This window comes from Drosophila takahashii, chromosome 3L (assembly GCF_030179915.1).
Source record: "Drosophila takahashii strain IR98-3 E-12201 chromosome 3L, DtakHiC1v2, whole genome shotgun sequence".
Taxonomy (NCBI): Eukaryota; Metazoa; Arthropoda; class Insecta; order Diptera; family Drosophilidae; genus Drosophila; species Drosophila takahashii.
In genome coordinates, this window is record NC_091680.1 from 9,781,576 (window position 1) to 9,802,546 (window position 20,971).

The 20,971-nt window shown below is 39.4% G+C and overlaps 2 protein-coding genes and 1 non-coding gene across 4 annotated transcripts; 2 read left to right on the top strand and 1 right to left on the bottom strand.

The window, feature by feature from the left end:
* Positions 1-1,699: 1,699 nt before the first annotated feature.
* Positions 1,700-7,310, top strand: Galphaf (G protein alpha subunit f). The gene is made up of 5 exons (XM_017144451.3): positions 1,700-2,018; positions 4,207-4,428; positions 4,957-5,125; positions 6,117-6,214; positions 6,327-7,310. Exons 1-5 carry the CDS (start codon positions 2,008-2,010, stop codon positions 7,024-7,026), a joined length of 1,200 nt encoding a protein of 399 aa, XP_016999940.2. The 5' UTR covers positions 1,700-2,007; the 3' UTR covers positions 7,027-7,310.
* Positions 7,311-8,088: 778 nt separating this feature from the next.
* Positions 8,089-20,516, top strand: Baldspot (elongation of very long chain fatty acids protein baldspot). 2 transcript variants are annotated; one of them, XM_017144419.3, is made up of 5 exons: positions 8,089-8,232; positions 9,883-10,118; positions 17,962-18,099; positions 18,238-18,360; positions 18,483-20,516. In XM_017144419.3, exons 2-5 carry the CDS (start codon positions 9,937-9,939, stop codon positions 18,991-18,993), a joined length of 954 nt encoding a protein of 317 aa, XP_016999908.1. In that variant the 5' UTR covers positions 8,089-8,232; positions 9,883-9,936; the 3' UTR covers positions 18,994-20,516. The 2 variants fall into 2 exon arrangements, with proteins under 2 accessions (XP_016999908.1, XP_016999909.1); XM_017144420.3 differs by having other exon boundaries at positions 8,111-8,292.
* Positions 15,760-15,968, bottom strand: LOC123003113 (U12 minor spliceosomal RNA). Its single transcript, XR_006412420.1, has one exon. It is a non-coding gene; the product is annotated as a U12 minor spliceosomal RNA (small nuclear RNA).
* Positions 20,517-20,971: the final 455 nt, after the last annotated feature.

The window sequence follows — 20,971 nt, forward strand, 5'->3', positions numbered from 1 at the left end:
AATCGCGCCAGATACTGGGAAATGAATGGCGACTTGTTTTTCGGGTCTGTATAATAACATTTCAACGATTGGTATTTATTCTTTGAATTTCAATCTCGTCTGTGGTAAACAAAATAGTTAAAATTCCATTCCGCAAAATCCATTAGTAACCCTTCACGTGTGCCAACTAATTGAAACTGAACGAATTATGGCGAAATGAAGACGGCGGCGGGTTAAAGTAATTTTTTTTTTGTCATACCCACGTTACCCAGAAGTAATATCGAATGAGGGGGCCCGATCCATAAAATCGCTTTTATGGCTCTCAATTTGTAGGAAAATTTTCGCACAATTTGCGGTAATTGCAGGGCCATGCCCAAATGTCTCTATCTCGAAGCGTGACTCTTTCTCAGGCTCCCAGCCAGACGTACTGCAAACAGACAAATAAATCTATATTGTAGGAGGAGTAGTAGGGGAAATCAGAGCACATTGACTGCCCCGATAAGTGGGTGGCTCGAGCAGTTGGCGACCTTGGCTGTGGAGTGGGGCAGCCGTAGTGCCGCCCGGCAACTTCTGAAACCACCCAGGAATCCCACACTGGGTTCAACGTTCCAAGAACCCAGATCGCTCTGAACCTCCGTGAACCCGATCTAAAGCAAACCCTTAATTTACCCTCCCTGACAGTGGGTCAAATCCCCACGGGATTGCCACTTATCATCCAGGTGCGATAAGGTTTGAGTTCTGTTCAGAGCAGTGTTACCGGGGCCCTGTATTTTAATTACATGTCTTTTCGAGTGCCCCCGTTTGGAGTGCAGATAGTTGCAAAACAATTCTTTGCCAGTATGCAAACAATAAGCGCCATTCTCGTAATCCTCCCCAGCGATCAAGTGCAATTTTAGTTTCCACTGAAGAGGGGGTAAAGTTCCATTCCAAAAAAATGTGAAACTGTAGCTCGTAATTGGTTAAGCTCAAGTGCTCGACTTGGAGTAAAAATATTCCGGATATAGATTGTCGATGGGAGGATTTTCAATTATCACGAGTTCTATTATAGCTGCAGTTCTTCGAAAGGTGTTTTTAAAGTTTATAAACAATTTTGACATTAAGAAAGTTTATTAGAATTATCTTAAGATTTTAAATCAAGTAAATATATATGTAAGAGCTGTTATTATTTTCGGAATTTTACTTTAAATATTTTTAAATCGTTTTACCTATGTTGTAATATTTTTGAATTAAGTGTTAAACCTATCCGCTTTAAGGTGTTTTAAAAACGTAGAAAATCCTTTATGAATTTTTTACCTTTAGGATTTTCTTTCTGTGTGGATAGGGACCATTATAAATCGATTCTAGCAAATTCAGTCACTCTTACGAAATGGTCGATGATTTGGCGATTTCTGCATTTAAGAGCTAATCGAAATTCACATTTCTCTTCTTGAATAACTCTCTTTAACCAGCGATTTGGTGACTCGAATTGTTCTATACGTTGAGCTACCCTCGGACCGAATGCTATCTTATCACTGATATTGTACATTCTTACTTTGAACACCCGTACAAGCAATTAACAAACGATTCGCGGCTATGCGACTCCCTTCCACCCCCACAAGCCCCAAAAACACCCAACCACCCACTCGGTACCGCTCTCTTTCTCTCTTTGGGGACCTTATCTCGGAACTGAATGGAACCGAACTGATATTTAAGAATTCACCCCGTTCGCTGTGACTTTCAGTGCTGTGTGATCATAAAACGGTGTTAGACGTGTTCCGGCCTTAAGCGACTACAAACAGGAACCCTGAAAATCACAATCAACGGGAAAAGTTCAGTGATACAGACAAATGGATATTATTATAGCAGTGACAAGAACTCAAGTGCTCGATAAACACATTCCTGGCCAAAGAAAACAGAAGCACAGTGGAATCCAAAGTATTTAATAACAAATTGTGTACCAGTGAACAAAAGTTTATAAATAAAGCGACAGCAGTTTCCACAAAACGAAATCACAACCGATCGGGCACAATTGATACAACACTCAGAACCATGAAATTAAGGTTGGTGTCTAGCTTCTAAGAAAGATTGGGTATAGTATATATGATTAACAATATGGCCTCTATCAGACCACAATTCCATTTAATTCCGAAAAGCCCCAAAATCACAGTTGTTTAGCCCCAAAATTGGGAACCTTCAATCAGCATGATAAGCTAAACCAATGGGGGAAGTAGCTTTTGGTATACAGGTTTTCATATTATTCCTATCAGTGGGCGGATGATATCATTGCGGAATATCCAATATGTTTGTTCTATATTCGGCTAAGCTAATCACACTTATTTGGGCAACCCAAATCAGACTGCACGTCGGGTAGATAATGCAAATTAACTTTATGGGAAGACCACAAATCGTTTGACCTTTTCATAGTCTACTTCGAGTTATTACTTTTATTGCACGACGGGTTCTCGGTTCTTTCGTAAAAATATATATCGGAAATCGCCCTTCTATGCGCTTCTCATCACGCTCAGCTTTTAAAGCTGACGCAATCCCTTCTCTGCGATTCTCAAAACTCCCACCTGACTGACGCATCTTGGGCAACCAAGTTAATTACCTGCACACCGAATTATTATCTGTGAATAAATTATACAATTTTATGGTTATTTGTTTAGATTAGCCACACGTTCCAATTGGCAGCTGTCAGACCAAGTAATGTTTATTTGTTTTTCACCAATCGAGCGAAACTTTGTTAGGCGGTATAGTTTTCAGTTGCTATCCGCGGATCGGGAGGAGGTCAATGGACATGGGGTTCCATTCCTTTGTTGTAAGCTGTCATAAATACTTCGGCCATATTTATAGGGCCAGTTAAAATCAAGTGAGAAATTACAGTCGGCGCCGTAAAGATAGGCACACTCATCGAAAATTCCCAATTTGTTCCTGATTCGATTGGCCACCGGAATTGTGGGAAATATTCATGATTAACTTTTATTAAGCGAATCGTAAAGATGGTGGCTAGGTTATGGTCAAAACGAGAAGAAGACTACATTTAAGTCAGTTCTGCAAAGGGTTTCATCATGTGTATGTGGGAAAAGAGGGAGCCGGAGAGCTCAATGTCTTTGGCTTGATAAGGAGCGGTTCGTATCTGGAGTGGCGGGCGCCTGCGATAAGGTTGAAAATCGAAAATCAGCCAGAGCCAATGGTCTTGAGTAAGTTTTGGCAATCGCCCAATTAGAATTGCCGGCCATAAAATTGCAAGCGCCCCATTTCCCGACTCCCCCCTCGTATCGATCTTTCCAAGTGAATGATTTTCACCTGACTCTATGGCGCTATATAAAGCAGATATAATTCCAGCTAGAGCAAAGTACGTCTGTTTTTGGGGGACTTGCGAAAATTTTTCCATGGTTCCAATTAGTGCAATTAGTCAGTTACCTAGATTGCTATGGAATTTGTTGTTGGGGTTTTGGTCTGGAATGCGGCATGATGTCTGGCGATATCTTAAACGTGATCCAATCAAAGTCCCAATAACCCAAAAACACATTAATGGACCCCCATTGATAACTTGCTCAATGGTTTTTAATTGATTTTGATTTTGGAACTTTGTATTTGTCTGAATTGGTTTTTTCTATCTCTTAGTTCCAACCAAGATATTTAATTTACCATCCCCTAAAATCGATAATTGCATTTTTATGTCTAGCAACTTTTGTAATGACTCAGTAATGACTTTAAGTATTTACACTTTGATATAAACCTTAAGTAAACAATTCCTGCCTTGTTGGGATGAGATGGCAAATAAGTTTGCTTAGCTGCAATTAGTATGCTATTTTGAATACCTCTAACTAGAAATCGCATTGTACTCTGCGCCTAATTAAAGTTTGTACTAGTGATTTCAGTTTTTTTTTGCAATAGGTGTTTGAAATGCCGCCGGCAATGCGTCAGATTTGGTTTCTGCCAGACACCAACCCTCTGGAACCCCCGATTTCCCACTCCATTTGGGGTCCATTGCGGTTTTATCTATTGCGTTCTTTCCGTAGTAGTAGAAAAAGTACACGTACCCGTATCTTCTTCTGTCTCTGTGGCTTCTGTGTGCTTTTAATTAAACATACATCAGGTCTGGGGTGGGTGACGGTCTTTGGGGTGTAAGTAAATATTTAATTGCCCACGACTATATATAGACCTTTGATCGGCGTGTTTTTCCTTAGAAGTCGGCAAACAACCATCTAAGTAAATTTGCTTTCTCTTCTTTTCGCCATGCAGACTTTTGCGGTGTTTGCGCCAGCAGCCTTCGAAACCAGCGGCGGTAATGGGCCACAAGGAGGATCAGCTTCAGGCGGCACATGACCACCACCTGCTCAAGGACATGCCCAAGGGCTTTCGGGATACCACCGTCAAGATCCTGCTCCTGGGCACAGCCGAGTCTGGCAAGACCACCATCATCAAACAAATGCGTATACTGCACATCAACGGATTTACCGACGAGTAAGTTTCATAGCTAGAACCCGTTGGGAATTATAGTTCGTAGAACAAAAGTCACTTTTTTAAGAAGATAATATTTTGAAAAAAATTCTGATATTTCTGATAAAATATTTAAAGTATCCTGAAAAAAATGTTCTGATCTTGAGAAAACCATTTGATTTCTATTACACAGAGAAAATTAAGAAAGAAGACTGACGTTCTCAAATTAAGTATTTGTATTCTCAATTTGAGGAAATACTGATTTTTCGGACAAATTTTGAAAAAAGAAGCCTATTTCTTTCACCATGTTGTTTCTCTCTTATTTGTCCCCGTTTTTTGAGAAAAAAATCTTTAAAAAGACTCAATTTCAAGGTATTTTATTTAAAAAATTGGTACTGAAAGTAAGTACTTTGTACTTAAAGTGAGTACTTGGTTTTATTTTGAGTAGAAAATTCTCAATTTAAGTGCACCGTTCATGAAAAATTCTCTCTGTGTAGTGAAAAATAACTTTTTTCGAGTTTACTCAAGACCTTTTTTTTCTAAAATTTACAGTGAACGGCGCGAAAAGATCCCCGAGATATACCAGAACATCCATGAATCTATTCTGCAACTTGTTGGCCAAATGGGACTGCTGGGAATCGATTTCGGCAGCTGTACCAGCGAAAGATCGGCCGACTATATCCTCTCCCTGCCCGGATTGGCCCCCGAGTATATGAACGAGGTGAGTTTCGGACCCGTCACGTCTCTGTGTATTTGTATCTGTATCTGTATCTTATCCCTCGCTGCACTTCAAATTCTGTTGTCGTGTTGTCGCAGTTGAAAATCCAGGCAAACGACTTTGACTGGGACTTGCGTCAAATCTCCAACGGCTTTCGATCGATTTTTCCTTATCGGGCCGCGACAATTTGATTGATAGCCCATCCATTAGGCGGCGCGGAATGTCTAAAAACTTTCCAAACAAGTGTTTTGTAAATCGGACTTCCTGGCCCAACCTTTGTATTCATTTGTTTTTTTTTTCAAGTTTGCCGCAGCTGCAGCGCCTTTTTAATATGATTCATTTCACGTAATCTCATCTATCTTTCCCCAAAATATGTATATCTACCCCTAACCAGTGGTCATTATATGGCTTACGATAAGATAACCAAGGCTGTTTCAAGTCTCCCAGTGGGCGGGGCGTTTGCTAGATCTAGATGCCAGTCATTCATGGCTTTATGTTTTACCAGTGAGTAATACCAAGCATAAACAGGGAGAGTTCCGAATTTTGGATTCCCCTTGCTTTCCCACAAATTTATTGTACCTTCTTGAATACGTGACCCGATTATGGGAAAAAATATTACTTTTCTCAGGAAATTAGTATTAGTATGAGCCAAAAATAATAGAATGGCTAATGTTTTATTAGATTTTTGTTGGCCATTCATATTTCTATTACTTTATTCATATATTTCTTTTTTTTATCATTTTTTTTTCTTTTTTTTATATTATACTAACAGATAGTATTTTTCCTTTGTGCACGTAATTTTTATCACATTTATATGGCACAATCTCGGCGGTTTTGACCTATAACATTAAGCTAGACACTTTTACAATGGAGTTAGCTTTTTGTTTTCAACTGTCTAAGTGATTTTTGCAAACTTCCGGTGAAAAGTTGATATACCCTTTATCAGCTTATAATAAACCATACTAAATTTTGGGTTACTTATCTTATTTTTTAGGAGTACTGCGACCACGTCACTACTTTGTGGAACGATGTGGGCATTCGCGCCTGCTATGATCGCTCGAGTGAATTCCCTCTGCTGGATAGTGCCAAATAGTAAGTATTACTGATAGTTAAGATCAATTTATTAAATTGAATTTAATAGAATTTTTTAAAAAATATACATATTTAGATAGTCTTACTAAAGTTACACCTTCTTTTTCTTCAGCTTCCTGGACAACTTTGCGAGGATCAGCGATGCCGAGTACATTCCCAGCACCGAGGACATCCTGCACAGCCGGAAGATCACCACTGGCATCTCGCAAATCACGTTTCGGGTGCCCATTCCCAAGTGCTTGGGTGGCGGCGAACAGGAGTTCCGGATGTACGACGTCGGTGGCCAGAGGGATCAGCGGAATAAGTGGATCCAGGTGTTCGAGGGCATTCAGGCGGTACTGTTCCTGATCTCGTGCAGTGAATTCGACCAGAATTTGCGCGAAGATCCCACCCAGAATCGGCTGCAGGAGGCGCTGAAACTCTTCAGGGCCGTGTGGCAGAACCGCTTCCTCGCCTCCGCCGGACTGATCGTGTTCCTCAACAAGTACGACATTATGGAGCGGAAGATCAGGGCGGGCAAGCACATTGTGGACTACTTTCCCGAGTACGACGAGTTCTGCAAGAGGCCGCAGCAGGACAATTGCTTCGACGAGAGCGACTGGACGAAGATGTTCATCAAGCAGCAGCTGGTGGACATCACCCAGGAGCCCTTCAAGCGCCACTCGCGGAACCAGGTGGATCTGGGCACCTCGGAGAGGGAGTGCTACTATCATTTTACTGTCGCCACCGATACCCGCTGCATCCGCGATGTCTTCTGCGACGTCCAGAAGATGATCCTCTCGGAGAACGTGTCCGGCACGGGACTCCTCTAGTTCTGATCTGTTCCGGAAAACGGATCGGAGAGCTTCTCAATAAAAATAGGGGGGCTTTGCGCAGCCCCAACCAACTGTGATCTAGTAGGGTACGACTTAAGTAGCCATGTAGGACCTTAGAATGTAGTGGCATTGTAGGTTATACGTTGCCTGGTATAACGCTTTAATATGTTTAATTGCAAGGATGCAGGAGAAGAGGCCTCTCAAGGAATGCTCTCACCACTCTTTCAACTACTTTGTAAACTCTAAAAGAATATAGTATTTATAATAAAACCAAACCTCACCCCCTCTAATTTAAAGAGTATTTATTCTAGGTTCTCTTAAAAAAGTTGAGTCTTCTAAACATGTACCAAAAGTAAATGGTAGAAGCTAAAATGGGTGAATACAAAGGCTGTTGCATACTTAAAAGGGCGAACAATTTTTACCGAGCTTACAAAAGTAGAAAATGGTTAAAGTAAGTACAATCCGTTTGATTTAAAAAGGATTAAGAGAAAGTTTTTGGAAGCAGTTATATCATTTAATTTTATTTTTATCTTCTACTTAAGTTATAGGTTTCAGCCACTGCTAAACATTTAGCCAAGTTATCCACCAACTAGTTGTAGATATTTTATCATATTTCCTTTCTACTGTACGAAACTTATTATATTCGTTCAAAGAGCGTTAACGGAAATCGTGGAAAACTTTAACGACTTATTAGTAAGTAACATAAACACGATTTTATAAATGATTATTTTGGAAAGGAAAGGGAATTTAGTCCATTAGATTCTCAAACATTTTTTAATTTCTGAACAACACATTTAAAAAAGTCTTATACATTTTTAAGACTATCTTAAAGATAAGATGCCGAGAATAGATTCAAATTTTCTTTTTAAATACTCTACGTATTTTAATGAGTAAATAATCTGGCGCGGACATAGATTGAATCGTACAAAATTCAAAAATAGTTCACAAACAAACTCTTCTTGCTACAAAACGACTACCACCCACCCAGATGTGACCGCAGCGCTGGTACAGAAAAATACCGCGAGCGAGAAAATATAGTATTTTTGCGATAGCTACTATATAGCAGCCGACCCGCCAGCAAAACGTTCAGTTCGGTTTGCGCCGGCCGATAGATTTTTTGAGTTGCTGAACTGAATCTGGGGGAAAAGTGTGTGTGGGTGCGATCCAGCCAATTGATACTGCGATAAGAGGCGGCGAGCAAAAGTAATTACCTCATAGCCATCAGCGTTCGAAAATAGTAACCGTGTTTTCTGTGATATTTGTGTGAGTGCGTGTGCTCGTTGATGTTTTGTGGTGGTTTATTTCCTCCTTATTTGCGCCCCCCATTTTTCAACCGATGCTGCGAGAGGGAGAGAGAGAGCGCAGAGAGGCAAAAACATTTTTCCCAGACTTTTGCTGATTTAACCGGAGAACTTTATCGATTCAGGAATTGTACCAGGAGAAAAACCCGAAAAGATCGCGTGTTTTTTGCCAGAGAGCAAGAGAGATAGGGCAAGCATAAAACCGCTAGGAAAGGAGCCACGAAAAAATTTCACTAGAAATTTTTGAAAGCGCTCGCGCAAAAAACCGGATATGTTACTCAAAAAGAAACAACAAAAAAGCTTCCAAACCAAAGCGGAGCTTATACAAAAGGAAATCACCTGTGTGTGTGCGAGAGTGAGTGAGAGTGCGTAAAAGTGTGTGTGTGATTAGTCGCGTGTCTGGCATGCAATTAGGCATTCAAACCAATTTCCCTCCCACCGGCAAATTGCGCCCGTCTCATTTGTATTTCGGCTGATTTTCATGTTTGCCCAAGCATTCCTTCCTAGTTTTTTTATTCGCACGAGACTTGCAAAGAACTAGAGAGAAAGGGCGAGAGAGAGAGCGCGCGCCAGACTGGCGCTCTCCATAAACCACCACAATTACACTTACCGTTACAGCCACCCCCTCTCTCCCTTTGCGCCCAGTACACTAAAAGAAAAAAAAAAACTAAAAATAAATATAAACAAAATCATTTTCATAGTAAAATTGCATTATGCAGCGGTCGGATTTCCTTTTCGGAAATGGAGGATCTAGATAGTTTTCAAAATTTATCTTATCGTGAGTTTTTTTTGCAGTGCAGCAAGTTGTTTGTGTATCTATTTGAGCTTCAGCACGAGGTGTGAAAAGCGGAAGAATGTAGATGACGATGACCAAAGCGTGGGGAGTCATTCATGAAGGCGTTGCACATCCCATAGAGAGCAAAAGAAAGAGACCGAGATTGTGGGGGAGGCGCAGCGCCGAGAGAGCGAGAGAGAGAGAGAGCCATGGACCAGCGGTGTTTTTTGTCGTTTCGCAAAATCAATGAAAGTGTGGAGAGAGAGGAGGAGTGGGGACTGGACGAAGGGGAAAGGAAGGTCGCCGAGAAATTTATGCGACAAAACGCGCGCTTTAATGTGCCAGTGTGTGTGCGTGTGTGCAAAAGGGGGAGTGGTGCGGAAATTTTTACTGAATTTAGCTTTAAACATCGTCATGTAAAATCCCCACTTCTTAGGGGACAGATAAGATACGGCAATCAGTAGAGTTTTTTAGTAAGCCCACAAGAACAAAAAATACAAAAGAATTGTCGTGAAGATAAAGTGTTTTACAGAAAAAAATGCATGAGAAATATAAAGTTAAAATGTATTTGAGAGATTTTAATTGCTAACATAAAATTACTCATATTAAAAAAACAGTATAGTGTGGCTAAAGCTTTTTCTACCCTTCATAATAGTACTTGTACTTAAAGGCGTATCTAAAAATATTCATTATAAAGCTTAGGCACGCCCTTAAAATTTAAACGAAAAACCGTACCTACTATTAAAACTAATTAAATTCTAATTTCTTACCCCTCAGCTGCACGTAAACCAAGTAACATAGCCACCAACTCAACACATCAAACCCACCAAAATGATCAACATGGACATTAGCGTTACGCCCAACTACTCGTACATCTTCGATTTCGAGAACGACTTCATACATCAGCGCACTCGCGTGTGGATGCTGGAGAACTGGACATGGGTGTTCTACTACTGCGGCATCTACATGCTGGTCATATTCAGTGGTCAGCACTTTATGCAAAATCGGCCGAGGTGAGTCTTCCATGGAGTTATCTAGACTACGAAAACATGTGTTCATTAATGGTATCGCCGACTCTGCGAAATTGTGGTTGGGCCATTGGGACCTTGAGAAATTATTAGCTGGCGACGGGGAGGAGGGGCACTAATTACACCCACAGGTTCACACGCCCATTGCAGCTGGTACAAAAGTTTCTATTTATCGAAACCAATCCCTGGAAGCCCCTATATTTACTCAATCGCACATTGTTTCAGTGTATTCTCCGGAAAGTCTGTGTCTTTGTTATTACCCCAGACAGCTGTTGACTTCCACGTGTAATTACATGAAATTATAGCTAATCAAGCGGTTATTCTGTAGGTTGATCCTCAACTCAATCTCAATTAGCAAACAACTGCATTCGCACCTGAGCACGCACTATTCGCGTTTATTTTCCAATACCCAAAGATCTTTAGTATTTCCCCATTTTTGGTATTTTGCATATTTTTCCAACTGTCAACGCGATTGTCCCTCGTTACCTGATTTACCTGTGATGGATTCAATTGGGCTTTCGTGCTGACAATTGTCTCGTTTCGTTTCGCTTCATTTTTGCTTGGCTGTTTGCTTTTTTCTGCCTTCCTGTTTCTAATTGTCGTCATCGGGTTTTGTGGCCAAATTAAGTTGGGCTCGTGACATGCCAACCATGGACGCCTATACTAGTTGAAAGATCATAATTTTGTTTTGTCACCCGTTTGGGGCTTATTTATAGCCTTGCTAAAGTAACTGTGAAATTCGTTAGAAAGTTTTAGGGTTCAACAGAAAAGTTTATTGTTTACAGTTTTCGCTGGCAGAATAATATTATTTTAAAACCTTCTTTTCTAATTCATTAAATCCATGAAGAAATTTAGTTTGCAATATTAATATTTTAAATTTTTTGTATTTATTGAATACACAAAAAAAAAAAAAAAACCAAAAATAGTCATCAATGGGGTATTTTTTCATATCAATTTTGGTCCCATCTGTGTTCATATCAAAATGATATTTCCCAACATATGATTTTGTACCATACTGATATGAAATCATACCATTTTGTTATGGAAAAATTGATATGAAACAATATCAGTTCCATATTGTTCCGTTTTTTTCTCTGTGTACCTAATTTGAGTAATTTAATTTGAGACAAAGGATTGAATTCTAAATAATAAATTAAAAATTTATTAAAATTATAAATTCAAGTTTAATTTTGAAAAAAAGAAGAAATTCCCTATAAAATGTTCAATGAATCTCCTAAAAAGAGCTTACATAATTTGTAGAGTAGCCATGCCGTACTGCCCACACTTGAGCCTACGCCCATGGGATTCGGATGAGTTATAATAGGGGCTTGGCCACGGGTTGCTTGGCAATTCTCCCGGCGGACATTCGTTGGGGATCTGTCAGTCAACTTTTCTATTTTATTGTCGTTAACTTTACCTTACACTCGGCTCTTCTTGGAATGTCGATTCAATATTTGCCCACATGGAGGAGAGACGGCTAAACAAACGGACGCACTTGGCACAGAAAGGTGTGAATTTAATGAAACGATGGAAATGGTTTCGGAGGGCGTTAGAAGGTGGTCATTCCTGGGCTTTTCAAGGTATACAATCTGAATATTCAATACAATTCCGCAATTCTCTGCAAAAAAGAGACATTACGTGTGATTTCAAATATTTTTGAGGGCGCAAATGCATACCTAATTGAATTTCACCGAGTGGGAAGCGAATATGTGCGGGTATTTACATATCTCAGAAATGGAATTCCACTTGCATTTTTAAATTTTTAATGCCTTTTCATTTTGTGTTTTTTTTTATCCTCGTTTCGGACAGTGCGCCATTAAAGTCATTTAACTGATTAGGTTTATAGGTACACGGCATAACGTACCCGTTTTATTTAACATACCCCGGCGGACAAAGTTCATCATGGGGCATACTACATATGGCCTGTCATGCAAGAAGTGGGTGTGTCCACGATGTCGGGGCTCAGGGAATAATGCTGAACTGAATTTGGTGGACAGGACAGCAGGACATTCGTTTATGTACTCGCTCGATTGGTCCTCTTCAATTGGTCAGTGTATACACTATACCACTTGATTACGCTTATAATGACGTTTACAACCACTTACTACTGCTCTACAAAGGTGATATTAAAACGGAGGGTTGAGAGGTCGTTATGAGTTCACTAGGTTGTTATGGTTTTTATTACCCGTAACATCATTAAAAATGTCAAAAAAAAACAACCCCAGAGTATAGTAAGCCAGAACTTTATATATAAAATATTCCAAAATTGTAAATATAAATTTAAAAAAATGATATTCAAAATATAAGATTTTAATATGTTGATGAAAGGTTTTCGAAGAAAGTTTAAGAGCCTATGGGTATTTCGTTAAAATGTATATTTTAATATTTTATTCAATAATATTTTTATTATTCTAACTTTGTATCGAATCTCAAAAGATGGGTTTATATCTCCATAAATCTTTACAACCGGCAAACAAAGTTCTTGTTGACCTGTGTATCTTCAGACTTTGCGTGTGCAAACGTTTTGTGGCCATAAAAGGAGGGCTTAGAAGGCGGCGATACAAATTGGGGTGGGAAGAGTGTGTGGGCGCCAGAGCTTACAATAGAAATCAGAAGCGAATATTTTCACAGTGGAGCGCGATGACCGATAGTTGTAATCATTTTTAAATTTTAAACGATTGAGTCATTCAATCGCTCAGGTTCCTTGCGATTATTCGTTCATATTCCTCTTACTTAATCAAAACAACAGGAAATATGTGTGACGAGGACATTGGAGTACAGAGAACATAATTTTCCATCCATATTTTCCTGCACCCCCGCTTAAAAAACATCCTTTAATGTGGTTTCATCACGCTAGCTCACGCTGTTGTACAGTGTCCTCAAAGAGCTGGAAAAATATTTTACTTCTGTGTTGATATGGGGAAATTTTTTTGCAATTGAAGCGTAGCAATTATATAACAATTTGCGAATTAACCAATAATTGCCGCAATGACAGGCGAGCCGTGTTGAGTTCAAATCGCCACCCTCGACGAGCACCTGCAATTTACAATTACAGCCACAATTAACTTTTAGCCGTCAGTATAAATGTTTAGTTAAAAATTACCAGCACCAATAGGGCGAAAATAATAAATAAATTAATAAGAAAACCCAGTACGAGTATGGAGAGTCAAGAAAAGGCATTGCTGAAAGTGAAACTAAATTTAATTTTGGTTGGGCCTGTGAGTGTGCATATATGTACATATATTAACATCAAATTAACGACAACCGTTAACACAAACAGTTGGTTAAAAGTGGGCAGAGCTGGCCAGCAAATCTTGTTAAGTGTGTCATTAAAGCCGCATTTCTTGATAGGCTTTTTGAGGCTATTATGATATTTTTCTACATACGATACCATTTTTTAGACCTCAAACATGGAGCTTTATGAAAAGCTCGCTCTCTTCTTTCGGCCCTTTCTTCTGAAGTCAGCATCTTTATATCACGCCACTTTTCCCCATTTTTATTTACTCCATGCGTGGATCTCTCCCTCGGAAATAACTCGTTTTTTCTCGGCCACCAAAATTGTTTTGACTGGATTGCTGATGATTGAATTTCGTCTGGTTATTGACAGCTTATCGCCCACCTGCTGCAGCAGGTGTGTCATTCCGTATTACCCAAAACTTCTGGTCGTGAATCAGCCGGCATTGGCGAAAAAAAAACAATTAAGTTTCCCTTTCGTCATAAACAATTACGCCGATTAGATTAGGGCTCTAAACATCTGAAGTACTTTCAGGTGGACAAGATCATGATTTTCTAAACGATCTTTGTAGTAAAGCTGTTCAGAATCCGTGCCACATAATCGTTAATAACGTGTTTACTCGCATTAGTCGTACTTTTAATGAGAGTTGAAGTAATTTAATTAAAATGGGTCATTGGACTTACGTTCTATAGTTGAAGTATTCAAAGGTATACGAAAAGGTTCACCCTCATTAACAATTCAAGACATGTTATGGTAATAAAGAGGTTAATGAAGCTTATAAAGATTAATACATATAAATGTTATTAAGATTCAGTTACATTCGACAAAAAATAAAACCAGATACTGTATTTTTTTTTATCATTTTTAAGTGGACTTTTTAATAAAAGATCTTTATAAATTTCCGGAAAATGAAAATAATATTTTTAATTACTTTCATTTGAAGCAATAATTTTTTAGTAACCATGATAATCTCGATTGCCATTATTTCAATGGAAAACCATAATAAAGCTATCTCACATCGAATTACCCTTTCAGCGAAATTGGCCCCAACCTTTCACAATATTTTTTTCGTTGCACTTTGAATTCGCTCGGAAATAACTTGGTCAATGCTGTGACATCAAATCTCGCTGGCTTGTGAACCACCGCAAAATATAATGAATAATAATTAAAAATGAATTCAAAGCGAAACCTTAATTATGGCTCAACATAAACCCAGAAAGCCAAAAGTTTTGCAACGCGCCGAAAAAAAGGTTTGCAAAAAAAAGCAAAAACACTGTCGCATCAGTTTTGAGACAATGTTGCGAATTTGGAACCGTATTTCCATACGTATTTATGTGTATGGAAGTGTGCCGCCGCTTGGAAAAGTGGTGTGCAATATATGTATATAGGTAACTTATAGACGGGGGCTGCATAAATCAACCTAAACAACCTGAGCTTAAACCCAAGCCAAAACTAAGCGCACAATAATCAATTGACCAACATTTCTGGATTTTTTTTTTCACCTTTTTTTTCTCTCTTTCTCCACTGTCTTTTGTTTACATATTTTGCAAAATCAGGTTTACCTCTCTATATATTTGATTTGCGCTCTCCTGGTCGGCAAAATTTGTTTCTCTTTGCTTATGCAATTTTCGCCACAAAGTGGAAAGCAAAAGAAAGTTCACCAACTTCCCCAACATTAGCAAGAAATGCTCCATCATCATGATTATGGTAGCCATGTTATGCAGTCTCAGTTCCGATTATATCTATCTTCGAACTTTGACTTGCCACTTTCTTAAGATATATTTTAAAAACACGAATATACTTGTGTCTACTAAATTAATAAAAAGTCGATGATAGGGGAGAAGGGGGCTCTAATAGTAGGAATAGTTTGGTTAGACATAGCAGCTATAAATAAAGAGCTATTGGAATGAGACTTGTATTACCGGAAAGCCTGTTCTTTTGGCTATAATTTTTTCATACATCATTTAGAAGTCAATTGCAAAGCCTTCGAGGAACGTTGCAAAATGTCAACATACTTTTTAAAACAGTCTAGCGATTGAGATACTACCACATACTATTGTTCCCCTAATACTATTTGGGCCCCCTTCTTCCCTACTTAGCAAATACTAATTGGATGTGTTGACACTTTGGAATTGTAAACAGTTTTAGAATTTTAAACAGCTTGAAGTGGAAATTTGTGATTACGCGTTGAACTTCAATTTGACTTGCTCACCTTTTTGGAAATTGAATATCTAGAATTGAAAACAGTTCTGGTTTCATAAATAGAGAATGTAAATTTATCAAACAAGCGACTTTTGCTCCCATATATAATCCTTAAAAATATTTAAAAATGCATTCTCTTTGGCCTTAAGAATGTATTATTTATCGGGCAGATCGCAAACACCCAGCCATTGGATGGCACCCAGCCTCGCTCGCCGGACACAAAAGTAGGTGCCGGTCCGCTCAGCCGGGCGCCACCCACTCGGCGGAGGAGGGGACGACCTGTGCCCTTGCAAAAATTTGAGCTTCAAGGGACGAAAGACGCCCCCCTGCCTAGAAGCCAATACTGCCAAGCGATTAGCAAGGCCGTTTGGTTTTCCTTACTCATTAGTTTGAGGCACGAATTGCCGACTGTCGGCGGGTGGAAGCTCATGCGCGCGCAGCCAGAACCAGTTGGGAATCACAGGGACCACAGCCGGGTGATAGAGTTGTGCACGCAAAATGAGCTTTTGCACGAGAATTTTCACTGCAAATTTCGGGTGGTTTAAAGAGTTTTTAAATATTTATCTTCTTTGTAAATTAAAATGAATTTTGTATAATTTGTATTATCATAATAGCTTTTTTAATTTTTTATATCTAATATTTTTTAAGGGTATTTAAAGCTTTGGTTTTATCAGCATTGCTCTTAATTGTTATTAATAGAAGTGACTTTATAAGATTGCCAACTAGAGCACATGTAGAATTCAATTCCTTAGATGAACATTTCCGCTCTGAGACCCGCCTTTTTCCCCCTGTTCTTCCTGCTTCTCAGAACGCAGCTTAATTGTCTAATACAGTGGGACTTATCTATGCAAATCTCTGCTGTATTTTCGAGTGCGCCAGGGGGTTGATGACATAAACGAGCACCCTGATTGTTGTCCCCGATGAAAGTCCCCTAGACTACCCTAAAATACACAATCTTTATGGCTTTGTTTGGTGGAAATAACTGACTATCGATTGTGTTTTTATAAACCCGTTGACGCATTTGAGGACAAATAAACACTCGCCTTATTTCTACAGAAATATTTGCAAAGCGTGTTTGGTAAATTTTTTTTTTTAATTCCTTACCAGGTTAAAGGTTAATGTCATCAATTTTTTTGGTTCGTCGAATAACAACATCTTCTGATAACAGAAATCACATTTTTTTTTCGTTTCGATTTGTTGTCTGTGTGGCTTTTTATGACTAATTGCCGCGTGAAGCGTTTTCAATTCACCCATGGAGTATATAATATAGCAAACGGGCCATCGATAAGGTTTGAGGTTGATTTGCAGCCCATTGATTGCGTAAACTTTGTTTGCTATTACTAATTAAGATTAAGAAAACCATATTCGAATCAATTCCTAATTTGAGTCGACTCGTTGAGTGGTACAATTAAAATAGGTTTGTGATTCAGGCGTTCCTAAACCCAGAAACCCCTTAGAAATGGTTCACTTCTTTTTTATTTTCATTTAAAGAATTTTATTAGGTAAGGTTTTGACAAAACCAGTATTTTAGTGAGGACAACTTTTCTTTGTTGAATGCCAAAAACAAAAGAGTGATTAATGGAAGAACTTCTTGTTTTCTGCACACGTGTCTTTCTTGAGACAATTCCCAATTTTTGGATTCTTTTAATGAGCCGATCACCTGAGAATTTTTTATTTACTTTGACCTTGCGTTATGAATTTTTGTGTTTGCTTAGAGACAAACTAATCTAGTGTAATCTACTAGCTAATGTCGTGCCTATTCAATTGCATCGAATGATCGAATGAGGCTTGTTATTCGAATTGGCATGACAACAGCTGGAACCTCACAGAGATTACCCATTTGTATAGGATTTAAGGGATCTATAGAGCAAATAACTCGATAATTTCGCCTTCTTATATGACTGACCCTGGTGACATCTTAGAGTTGTGCGTTGATGTCATTGCATTGCACAGAAATTCGCACATATTAAGTGCATATAGCAAATAAAAACTTGATCTTTGACTGTCACGCTCGTCTAGGACGGCTGGAAAAATGAAAATAGTTAGAGTTAGTTGATCTTTGTTGTTTTTTTCATCCCTCTGCTATTTCAGAGACTATTGGCTTAGGGTAAATATTAATAATTTCAAGTGTATTCTAGAATTTGCATTTGGGCAGTAAGTGAGTGAGAAATCGGAGAGAAATCTTATTAAGTTTTTGCATACTTTATGTTCTATTATCAAGATACTATTGAATTCAGCCAACGTAAAACATTAAATTGAGTTTACTACCTATTTAAATTACTGCAGGCAGCCTAGTCAGGTTTCAGGAAAATCCCCAATCCATTGATCTCCCCCAATCTGGGTACTTTTCCACAGCATTACTTAAGTTTCCTCTCTCCTTACTTATTGCAGATTTCAACTGCGCGGCCCGCTGATCATATGGAACACCTTGCTGGCCATGTTCAGCATCATGGGAGCTGCCCGAACGGCGCCTGAGCTGATTCACGTGCTGCGTCACTACGGACTCTTCCACTCCGTCTGCGTGCCCAGGTTGGTATTCTGATCGTCTGGATCCCCTCGAAATCCGCTTCAGCCAGTCAGTGACCTTGAGATGAGGCTGGAAACTCGATTCCAGCATATGCAAATGACCGATCACTGACCGATATATTCCGAATCTTCTCCCTTCAGCTACATCGAGCAAGATCGCGTGTGCGGCTTCTGGACCTGGCTCTTCGTGCTCAGCAAACTGCCGGAGCTGGGCGACACGATATTCATTGTGCTCCGCAAGCAGCCGCTCATCTTCCTGCATTGGTAAGCTATAAATTGGATTTTAACTAGGGAACTAATTAGTTATAAAGTCAATAGATATACTGTTGATTTTGAGAAATTAGCATCTAGATACTGAATATTAATTGCACTATTTGCTCTTACAGGTATCACCACATCACCGTGCTAATCTACTCGTGGTTCAGCTACACGGAATACACCAGCTCGGCCCGCTGGTTCATCGTGATGAACTACTGCGTGCACTCGGTGATGTACAGCTACTATGCGCTGAAGGCGGCCCGCTTCAACCCGCCCAGGTTCATCTCGATGATCATAACGTCGCTGCAGCTGGCTCAGATGATCATCGGATGTGCGATCAACGTGTGGGCCAATGGCTTCCTCAAGACGCACGGCACCTCCTCCTGCCACATTTCGCAGCGCAACATCAACCTGTCGATCGCCATGTACTTCAGCTACTTTGTCCTGTTCGCGCGCTTCTTCTACAAGGCGTACCTATCGCCCGGTGGCCACAAGAGCCGCCGCATGGCCGCCTCCCTGGCGGCCCAGAATGCGGTCAAGCAGTCGAGCAGCAGCCCCCAGCAGATCGGCGAGAGCTCCAAGTTCATCGGCGCTGGCGAGGATCAGGCGGCCTATCTGCGCAAGGCCAAGGCGCAGTAAGGAGGCAGCCGGGAGCTCATCCACACCCATCCCCATTACCACCACTCCCCCCTGTTTACGGCTAAGGACATTTATTTATGTAGCGGTGTACAAGTTGTTTTTTAATTTTAAACCTGGGTGGTGCACACAGGTACACACACACACGATGGGATAGAGTTTAATTTGTAAGCGAAAAGTTGTACCGGGTCGTACAGTCTTACGAACTATATATCTGAACATGTATATAAGGAGCAGACGAAACTAACCAAACTGAATTCAGGGTCGAGTCAGAAAACTGTATGTAACTGGGGGGCGGCATGACCACCCAGCCAAAGGGAAGTAGTACAGAATTTAGCTGCTTACTAGTTGTTTGCATGAGTTAAATTAATAGTCACTCTGAAACATCTTAGTATATATGTATTGCCCAGCTGCAGGATTACACGTGTGTTGTCGAGCCCAAAGTCGTTTATGTATAGATTATATAAATTGCAGATTTATTGACAGCCTCTAAATTATTGTTTGTTTTCCCACTAGATACTTGCGTTGTCAGCGATATTTTTGCCTCTCAGGTGGGATTTTGTGTTGCCTCCCAATTTTAGTTAAAATTCTCAAGAAAGTTCAGACTCCTGCCTTTGATTTGTATACCACCCTGTAGGCGATACACAAAGAACAAAAGGTACTTTTGATTAGAATTCAAGTTGAGTTGCTGGAAAAATGCTTTCCGACAAACACTTTTGTAGTTGGGGTCTGAGAACACTGTACTTCTAAGTCTATACGCATATATATTTATAAAACCTATATTAACGGAATATTAAACAAGTGAAAACAGAAAAACCAATAACGAAGCACTATAAGTTAGTCTATTGTTCCAAGATCCAGAGCGCAAATTGTTTTGTAAAGTAATAAAGTGTTTTGAAATCGGTTCAAACTAACAATATCTGTAGCAGTCGAATGACGATTGATGAAAATTCTGCTGACCGACTGGATGAAAAATCAATCGGTCAGTATTGTTTTAAATAAGTGTCATAAAGCTATGTAGAATTGGATTCTGTTAGGGAAGGCATTTATTTAGTTAACCTGTGTTGAATGCATTTTATTATGCCTTCAGCTTCTATGCTGCTTTTGGTAACTTAGAAAAACTACAGAAAGTCCTTGAGCGTACGCAAAACAAAAAAAAGAAAACAAAATAACCAGAGAAAAGTTTAAATTATATTTATATTTGTAAGCGAACGGAAAACGTGGAAGAGCAAAACCAAGAAAATGAAAAGCAAAAGTCCTACTTGAAAAGTTAATCTAGTGTAAACGAGGAAACTGTAACTGAAAATGAAAACGAAGCAGAAGCTGAAAGAGGATTGTGTGAATGGAGAGGAGGATCAATTGATTGATTGACTCTAGCAGGAGAGAGAAATTGAAACGAACAAACTTGAAATTTTTGTCGGGTATACATACTAAATACAAACTAAGCGAAAGCAAAACTAAAGATTGAGAATGCTAAACAAAACCAACGGATAAATAAAACGTAACAAACGGAAAAGGATGGAAAATTGAAAGTGGTATTTATTGGTCGGGGCAAGTGGAATATTTTTCAGGATTTCATCTGAAATGGACGGGCCCAACCGGAGTTGCCATTTAAAATTAAAACTATCATAAAATAGAAACTTAAAATTTGTGTTGCCACTCTGGTTTATTTTTTACAGGATTTACAGGACTTGTAGGATTTATTTCCTCATTAGGATGAGAGAAAACTCCAATTAGATTAGGAGTGCAGTAGATCAAATTTGTGTTGCCTTTCATTTTTGCCGCCCATTTTCAAAAGTCGATACATATTTATAAATAAGCATGGTCACACTGAAAGGCACCCAAGGCTAGCCGAGGCACGAACCATACCATGGGTATATTTTAATGGGCTGCGTCTCGGCTAACATGGGTACATTTTAGTGCGGCCATACTCGGACTTATGTTTTTCAGTATTTTTAAGTGGGATTTTTTCAGGGGGAAA

Excerpts from the sequence above, each read along its gene's own strand:
- Galphaf (XM_017144451.3), top strand. Across the intron at positions 5,126-6,116 it reads CCCCCGAGTATATGAACGAG|GAGTACTGCGACCACGTCAC; the intron begins GTGAGTTTCGGA and ends CTTATTTTTTAG. Across the intron at positions 6,215-6,326 it reads CTGCTGGATAGTGCCAAATA|CTTCCTGGACAACTTTGCGA; the intron begins GTAAGTATTACT and ends CTTTTTCTTCAG.
- Baldspot (XM_017144419.3), top strand. The coding sequence starts at position 9,937 with ATGATCAACATGGACATTAGCGTTACGCCCAACTACTCGTACATCTTC. Across the intron at positions 10,119-17,961 it reads TTTATGCAAAATCGGCCGAG|ATTTCAACTGCGCGGCCCGC; the intron begins GTGAGTCTTCCA and ends TACTTATTGCAG. Across the intron at positions 18,100-18,237 it reads CACTCCGTCTGCGTGCCCAG|CTACATCGAGCAAGATCGCG; the intron begins GTTGGTATTCTG and ends TTCTCCCTTCAG.